Below are 9,156 nucleotides of genomic sequence, written 5' to 3' on the forward strand. Positions count from 1 at the left end.
AGGGTCCTGGGTGCTCATTCTGGTGCTCAGTGGTGAGGTCCGGTCTTCTGTTACGTACACAGAAGGGGACAGCGACACAGGAATGCAGGTATTAAAGTTTATTGAGCGACCAGAATGTGACAGAGTGCAGGTGAGTGAAGACAGGTTAACACATTGACTGGTATAGCTGATGAACTGATACTTGTCTTGGTTTTGCAGGATGGGCAGACGGATGGCAGACTTGAAGCTTGAGCAGACACAGATGAGCTCACAGGAGACGAGGAGACAACGAGGAGTCGAGGGAACACAGGAGACAGGTAAGTGTCTTCAGAGGAGTCCTTAAGGTAAGCAGACTGGTGAGTACCAAGTGCAAGCGAGACCGGACAGTGACTGAGTGAGAGCGTGGGCCTTTTGTGCTGCTGGTGATGAGGGTGCTGATGAGCTGCAGGTGTGAGTGATTAGTATTCTGGTGATGACGTGCGCTGTGTCTGTGAGAGTGTAGAGCCTGGCGTGTCTGTGACAGCAATAAGGTACTGTGGCTGTGCTCTATCGTGAATAAGTCACGGCTGAAGAGCGTTATTAGACACGACGTGAACTTTTATAAAACGGTTACCACACAATACAAATATTAAAGCCAAAAATATGTATCAATACAACTTTAAAGAAGTAAACTTTCACTAAAAGCCTTCCTTCTGCTGAAAAAAATAGTCCCTGAATGTGAACTGCAACAGAAGTTACATTATTACGCCATTAGATGGTGGCAAAGACTGTCTTTATGAGTGTGTCAGTCAGTAGCAAAGACTTTTTCATTGAAAAGAGTTAATTGTTTTGAACACAGAACAAGACGCAACTGACAAATGCTTTGACTAGCGCTGTCAGTCATGGGAAAACCCCTTAACTGTTAAAAGGACAAGATAATACATTGGATAATTAAACAAATTTGTTATTATGAACATATAGGACTCTGATCTCTTTCTCACAATACTCTTCTACATAATACAGTAATCTTTAATGGACAATATCAATTGAGAACATACAGTTTACGTTGCTAAGAGCAGTTGCTAAGGGTGTTGTGTAGTGATACACAGAACCGTTAGGTGAAGCGGTCATAGCTGTATTTTATCGTGAATAAAACACAGCTATTGACCAATCAGAATCAAGGACAGGAACTAACCATTTTATAAAATAAATAACTAGCTTCCACGCCACAAGAGTAACCACCTGACGCGATGTATGACACAGGATGTAGGAGTATCGTAAACTTTGACGCCTTGCGCGGTTCAAACAAATAGGATTGGGTAACAAACTCAAGCTCCTCTTCTCTTATATCAAAATCCTCTGACATTTCTCTTTAAAATTTCTCATTTTAGACTTCTAATTTGTGACAGGTGTTTTGTTTTGCTCTATCCTCTATGCTTCTGCTTTCATCCTTGCATCATGCGTCAGGTCAGAGGTCACTCTTCTGCTGAAAATATAGTTATTTTACTTAAGTTTTTAAATATGGATATTTTTCTTACAAAAACCCATCGCTTCACTTTAGAAGGCCTTTATTAACCCCCTGGAGCCATATGTTTAAAAACATGCCCCCCCATTCACTAGCATTATAAATGGATGTGAAATTAATATTGCTGGTCTCCGAACATACATAGCAAGTACTCTACATTGCCTCAACATTTTAAGTCTGAAACAAATTACCTGCAAAATCAGTTATAAGTAACAGTGCCGCGGATATTCCGTATCATAGCAACAAAGCGTCTCAACTGAAAAAAACGTTGCGCTGCCGATGCGCTCTCAAGTGCTCACAGATAGGCATTTTAAGCAGAGCGTCTAGCGTTTTCAGCTGGCTAAAAACGCTTTGGTGGACACAGGGCCTAAGGTTCACAGGTAACATATATTGGAATAACATTTTTCATTATTAATATCTCCTCAAGTTATGGTCGTTATCTTACGTTTTATTTTCAAAATAAAGTTTGAATTTCACCTTGATAAACAAGAAATCCGTTTTTATACACTGCTGTGGATAGGCATCATGACCTTTTTGGAGAATATCATGGGTAAGACAGAAACTTCTGGTAGGCAACATAGTAATAGAAGTGGCAGTCATGAGATATTAATAAGAAAACCACAAATACAACACCCTTCAGTCTAATTATGATAGTCAATATTTGCTGTATCATGAAATAAAACAAGAATCTGGTTTTGAGTTAAATAAGTGTGAATAAATAAAATTATTAAGCATTTATAACATGTGAATTAAAAACGGCTCACTATTTGGAAGGTATTGCGTTAAAGTCACCCTTTTTATTCATGCAGTTATAACTGCATTATTAATGATTTATAATGCATTTGTAAATTACTTATTACTCATTAACAAACACCTTTATAAAACCCTTTACAAAGGGAACCTTAATGTAAAGTGTTACCAGTATATTATTCTGTTATTGGCATTTATGATTATTTTCCCTGCTGTCTGTTGCTCCATCAGAACAGACCTGCAATCTACTGTCAGTTCAGGAGCACTGATATAAAGTATATAAGTTAGATCTGGTGTAATGACTGTGTGGGTACGACTGCAGTCATAGAACAGGAAATTGTGTAAGAGAACTTTGTACATCTCATGCTATTTCTTGTGTTTCAGAAGTGGGCCCTGATGTAGGTTCGTTCAGTGTCTATATGAAGGCCTCAAAGGGGCCACTACAGGTGGGAGATGCACTGGACATCCACTGCAGAGTGAAGGCTCAGAATCTTGGTCATTTATTTTCGGTGACTTGGCTGAAGAACCAGAAGAACGTGGCTCAGATCGGATCTTCTGGGATGCTCACTGTGTTTGACAGTTACAAAGAGAGAGACAATGCAGCGGAGATGAGAGCAGTGAAAAGCAGTCACACGGACTACCTGCTGACCATCCGTTCGGCTAGGACTGAAGACCAGGGTCAATACCAGTGTGAAGTGTGGCAGGAACACATGAATGATGATGGCACCTTCAGAAAAATACAAAAACAACTGTCCAGTCCAGAGACTGTGAACATCACACCCAAAGGTAAATAATGCTACAGTATTTCTCCTCTACAGTCAAGTGGACTTTATTGTGTTGCTGTGCAGTTGCTGAGGTGTTCTGGTATATATATATATATATTTTTTTTTTTTAAGAACATCTTCCATATAATGAAAAATATAATTTTATATATATATATATATATATATAAAAAAAATACACAGATAAAAATAAAACATTTGAATTATATGTTATTGACATTGCCTGTTTATTTGCCTGTCTGGTCAGAGAGTGATCTGACGGTGGTCATGGTGATGAAGGATGCGGTGACTGAGGGAGATACACTACAGGTCACCTGCTCTGTGTCGGGATTCAAAGGTCCTTTATCAGTGTCATGGCAACACAAGAAAGACTCAGGGGATTCCTTCAGTGATGTCATTAGTCTGACCCATGAGGGAGTGATGAAAGATATTGGGACAAGATATCAGAACAGACATGTTCAAACACTCCATTCTCCAGCTGGAAACTTTACCCTGGAGATTGGTGCATCTGCGACATCTGACAGTGGTGAATACAGGTGCATTGTGTCTGAATGGACCGTGCAGAGCAATGGAGAGATGACGAAAGCCAACACCCAGTCTCAGCAAAAAGCCATTTCAGTTAATTCTGTTGGTAAGACTGATATATATTCACACATTATTCTCAGGATCAGAGAAACTGTCTAGATATGCTGACATAAATTCTTTGTCATTACTTATATTTCTACTGCATGATACCGATACCAGAGTATGAATAATCACTGCTGACATTTATTTTCAGAATCTCTAATGAAGGTGACCTTAAAAAGTCGTACAACATCTGTGCCTATAAATTCTTCAATAGAATTACTATGTACAGTCAAAGGGCCTAAAGTGTCTTTGAGTGTACGCTGGATGTTTCGGCCCCCCAATTCAACTGTACAAAGGAACATTTTATCCATACGGCACACTGGAGAAATCTCCTGGGGAGCAGATCAGAGAAACTATCAGCTATCCGTTCAGCCACAGCCGTCAGCGACATATTTTACGCTCAAAGTGCCACGAGCCAGCAAGCAACAAGAAGGACAGTACCAGTGCCAAGTTGATGCCTATCAAAAGGATGTACAGAAAGCCATGAAAAACTCCAACCCGTTGGTTGTGACTGTACAAGGACCTGGTAAACCTGGTAAGTTTTTTTTTTTTTTTTTAAATAATTTTATTAAGAAGGTACATTCTACGTCAAACCTTTGAATATACATTAGTCTTTATACTCTCATATCTTTTGATCTTAAGGCCTATTCTTAAATGCTTACAATTTGTTTTGAAGACAAATATAAATTGTTCCTTCATATGAATTTCTTTCCATTTTTATGTGTAAGTTGGACTCTATAGCGAATCAGTCAATGTGTCCAGCATACTTGTGATCTCCTTTAATACAGTTTAAAAGATTTCCAGGATGCATTCCATGAAGTTGGTTGAGTGAAAGTCCAGAGTGAACAGAGCTGGAATCTAATGGCTTTAATGGAATCTAATCGTTTCCACTGAGCGGTACGTTTCAGTTCAGTACAGTACAGTATGATACGGGATGGTAAACCCTGATCTGGCTTGCGTTTCCACTGCCAACAGTACTCTTACTTTATAGGCATGGTGCATGCTGGAAAGTAGCGATCTACATCATTCTCGCGTGAAGTGACATTAAACAACAATGCAGGACATACAGCAGCTTTGTTTGAGCAAAGGCTGAAGGCTGCAAGGAAAAACAGCCGAAAAATACACAGTGTGATGCAATGGTATTGTGTTGTCATTCCCCTGGTAGCACGCGCAAGTAACGATTTTCTGTCAACCAATCAAAGTTCTGCAGTGAGTGAAGCTCAACCCTTTTGGTACCGGTGCTATTGGTATTATTGTGCTAGGTAACCCAGCTGTCACGTATAGTTTTGGTTTTGTTTCATGTTCATGTTTCATGTCTTATTTTGAAGTTTAGTCATGTCTGTTGGCCTGTTTGCCATGTGCTCCCTTTTGCCATGTGTTTCCCTTGTTTGTGTCATGTGATCTTGCCATGTGCTTCCCTGTTCTCATGTATTGTCATTGGTTGATTATGTTCACAGGTGTGTCTTGTTTAGTGATTATTCTATGTGTATTTAAGCCCTCATGTTTGACATATCCCTTGTCCCTGTACAAAGAAATGACAAAGAAACAGCAATGCTGTTTCTTTGTCATTCACACCCATCAGTTTCTGTGGGCCATACGTCTGTATGGGCCATTTGGTTCACAAATTTACAAACACAGACAGAGTTGATTGCATCTGAGGCACAGTCACAATGTAAATGCATCTAACTAAAGATAATGAAAATACACATAATCTTGCATCTATTCATTTTACTAACTTTAATCATAAAACTCAAGAGAGAGTGAATATCATCTAAAGTTTTTATTTTAATCTCATCCTTAATAACTTCTTATTTGAAGATATTTGTAAAATAATGTCCTAGACCAGGGGTCTCCAAACTTGGTCCTGGAGGGCCATTGTCCTGCAGAGTTTAGCTCCAACCCCAATTTAACACACCTACTAGAACATATTAGAATCTTCCAGGCAGGTGTGTTGAGGCAAGTTGGAGCTAAACTCTGCATGACAGTGGCCCTCCGGGACCGAGTTTGGAGACCCCTGTCCTAGACAATACATATTTTCCCCCCTATGCTCTCAAATGTCTCATTGTCTCCATGAATTTGATATAATCTTTTAAGTCCTTTGCTACCCCAAACCTTAATTACATCATCAAAATATTTTGGTTCAAAATAATCTGGATCTCTTGCTATTTCTATTGTCTCTCCTTTAGCTCTCCAAGTGCCGGTCCATTCAAAGTCTGACTGCAACAGGTTTTTAAATTCTTTTGTGAATAAGGTACATGATATCAGAGCCTCTATAAATCCATCTTCTGTCGATACATCTTGTGGTTTATCTCCTCAGTGCTCTTGGTCCACCTTCTCACCTGTCACTGAAGAGGATATTAAGGGTCTAGTAAAAAAAGCGAAACCATCATCAAGCCCTCTAGATGTAATGCCAACTTTGTTGCTTTTAAATGTATTTGATGTAGTTGGACCATATGTTGTTAAATTTATCAACCTTTCTCTTTTAACTGGTTCCGTGTCCAGCTCTTTTAAACAAGCGGTTGTCAGCCCCATTCTGAAGAAGCCCAATTTGGATTCATTTGAACCAAACAACTACAGGCCCATCTCTAAACTGCCTTTTTTATCTAAAATCCTGGAGAGAGTGGTGGCGGGGCAGCTGACTGCATTTCTTGATGGAAATAATTTTATAAATAAATTTCAGTCAGGCTTCCGTAAATGTCATTCAACTGAGACTGCCCTGCTGAAGGTATCAAATTACATTATGATGGCGGCTGACTCTGGGCAGTACTCTGTCTTGATCCTACTGGATTTATCTTCTGCATTCGATATACTCAACCATAATGTATTGATAAATCGTCTGCGAAATGAAACAGGTTTCTCTGGATCAGTTCTTAATTGGTTTTCCTCTTACCTGAGTGACAGATCATTTTGTGTGTCTATTAACAATATTCTGTCTGAGATGACTCCTCTGTCATATGGAGTTCCTCAGGGCTCGGTTCTAGGTCCTATTTTGTTCTTATTGTACATACGCCCTCTTGGTGAAATAATTCACGGATTTAAAAATGTGTCTTATCACTTTTATGCTGATAACATTCAGTTGTACTGTTCTTTTAAAGACTCTGAGTTTCATAAACTTACTGATTTATTGGGCTGCTTGTCCTGTATAAAGAACTGGCTATACATTAACTACCTACAACTGAATACAAAAAAGACTGAAACCTTAATCTTCGCTCCAGACCAAAAACTACCTCAAATCAAACAGCACCTTGGTTCCCTGGGTTCTTCCGTCCAGTCGAGCCTCAGAAACCTTGGTGTTCTGTTTGACCAATCCATGTCTCTAGACAGTTGGTCAAAAACTGTTTTTATCACTTGAGAAACATTTCTAAACTGAGAGCGTTATTGTCTAAAGCTGACTTGGAGATGATTATTCATGCTTTTATTTCTTCTCGTCTTGATTATTGTAATTCTCTTTTTACTTGTTTAAACAAATCTTCTCTGAGTCGTCTTCAAATGGTGCAAAATGCTGCAGCCAGGCTTTTAACAGGAACCAACAGAAGGGCTCACATTTCACCAGTTTTTTCCTCACTTCATTGGCTTCCAGTCAAATTCAGAATTGATTTTAAAATTTTAGTCTTGACTTTCAGAGCTCTGCACGGACAGCCCCCCCAGTACATCACTGACCTGTTGACCCCTTACTCCTCCTCCCGCGCTCTTCGGTCCTCAGGTCAAAACCTTCTAATGGTCCCCAAAACTCGCTTTAAATCTCGGGGAGACCGGTCCTTCCAAGCAGTCGCCCCCAGACTCTGGAACGCCCTGCCCCTGTCACTGCGAGTGGACGATTCTGTTGATTCTTTTAAAAAGCAGCTGAAGACACTTTTATTTAGACAGGCTTTTAGTTGACTGGGCTTTTATGTTTTACTATTTTTGTGGTTTTAATTTTATTTATATTTATCATAGTTTTATCTGTTTCATTGTTCTTTTATTAATATTGTTGCACTCTGTGAAGCACTTTGTGATTTTATCTGTGAAAGGTGCTATATAAATAAAAGTTTACTTACTTACTTACTAAACAAACCATCTCATGATCACTAATATTCATCATTTTGCAAATTGTTCTCCAACATTTAAAAGTTTCACCTATACAATAATAACTAGTATTCACCTTTTTCTTTCTTCCACAAAATATTAATGTACTAATTGCATCAATTGACCCATTTTCCATACATTTCCACTTTGATATATTATCCGCTTGTATCCAGCTCAACATTGGCTTAATCCGGGCTGCATATTAGTCCCAATTTGGCAATGATAAACCCCTCATTTCTTTACTATTTTGTAAAACCTTAAGTTACCCTTATCCAGAAAAATTTTCTAAAAATACTATGCCACTTTTTGAAATTACTAAGGTGTACATAAACACAGAGATTTTGAAAAAGAAATAAAAATCTCGGGAGTATGCTCATTTTAATAGTAATTATTTTTTCAAACAAAGATAATGATAATATTTTCCACCTTTTAAAATTGTTTCTTATAGTAGTTTCTAAAGTATCATAGTTTTCATTTACAATGTAGGGGAATTTTACAGTTAAAGACCCAAAAGACCAGATATGTTGAATAAAGACCCGGAATCAAAGTTTAAAAAATAAATAAATTGAAGAAAATTTTACTGAAGAATAGTTTGCAGTTTCATCAGCAGAAGCCAGCTTCAAGTCTCATAAGGGGTTCGTAGGCCGCTCTGCGTACATTCACATTTCCACAATAATTATACTCTAACAAAGTCAACTAACTACGTCATTACTTCAGGTTGAATGATTCTGATTGGCTAAGAAAAATAGACAAATTTGGTAATCTACCACACATGGACAGATAGTCAGAAGCATCTCCATTCGTCACGATGCTGACGAGGGGACTCTGGATTTAGGTACCGGATGTCCTTTTGGGGTCATGACATGGCGTCTGCTGGTCTCAAGCAGAGTGCCAGTTGTCCATCAGTACAAAGGACCTGCACAGAACACTTAGCGCACATACACAGATACACATGATTCACAGCTTCTTCAAGGCTGAAGTTGATCTAAGCTCTGCTCTGAGCAGGAAACTTTCCCAAAACATACTGATAACATGTTCTTTTCTCTCAGTGAGAGGTACAAACAATATTCAAAATTATTTTCTAGTGTTTAAAAAGGAAAATAAATGCTTTAACATACGTTGAAGAAGCCATTCAAATAATTTAACAGAAAGGTAAATGTTGATTAATAACTTAAAAGATATTTATTGAAGTGGCATTGGATTCCAGAATCCACTCCTTCAACAATTTTCTACATTGTTTGGAATTATCACTCCCAAATACCTTATTGTCACAAATCTGCCAGGCTTACTCACCACCCAATCCCGGTGCACTCCATCACCAGAATACTAATCACACACACCTGCACCTCATCTGCACCTTCATCACGCTGGCTTCATAAGCACTCACCTCACCTCAGTTCATTGTCCGGTCTCAATTGTACGAAGAGGACTCACTCCCTGTTTCTCCAG

At 38.7% G+C, this 9,156-nt stretch overlaps 1 protein-coding gene across 1 annotated transcript; it reads left to right on the forward strand.

Annotated features, from left to right (window-relative positions):
• Nucleotides 1-2,692: 2,692 nt before the first annotated feature.
• On the forward strand, nt 2,693-4,465 carry LOC127519404 (immunoglobulin superfamily member 2-like). The gene is made up of 3 exons (XM_051907112.1): nt 2,693-3,019; nt 3,263-3,646; nt 3,794-4,465. Exons 1-3 carry the CDS (start codon nt 2,794-2,796, stop codon nt 4,240-4,242), a joined length of 1,059 nt encoding a protein of 352 aa, XP_051763072.1. The 5' UTR covers nt 2,693-2,793; the 3' UTR covers nt 4,243-4,465.
• The last annotated feature ends 4,691 nt before the right edge of the window (nt 4,466-9,156 follow it).

The sequence above is a fragment of the Ctenopharyngodon idella genome, chromosome 9, assembly GCF_019924925.1.
Source record: "Ctenopharyngodon idella isolate HZGC_01 chromosome 9, HZGC01, whole genome shotgun sequence".
Lineage (NCBI taxonomy): Eukaryota > Metazoa > Chordata > Actinopteri > Cypriniformes > Xenocyprididae > Ctenopharyngodon > Ctenopharyngodon idella.

Excerpts from the sequence above, each read along its gene's own strand:
- LOC127519404 (XM_051907112.1), top strand. The coding sequence starts at position 2,794 with ATGCTCACTGTGTTTGACAGTTACAAAGAGAGAGACAATGCAGCGGAG. Across the intron at positions 3,020-3,262 it reads TGTGAACATCACACCCAAAG|AGAGTGATCTGACGGTGGTC; the intron begins GTAAATAATGCT and ends CTGTCTGGTCAG. Across the intron at positions 3,647-3,793 it reads CATTTCAGTTAATTCTGTTG|AATCTCTAATGAAGGTGACC; the intron begins GTAAGACTGATA and ends ATTTATTTTCAG.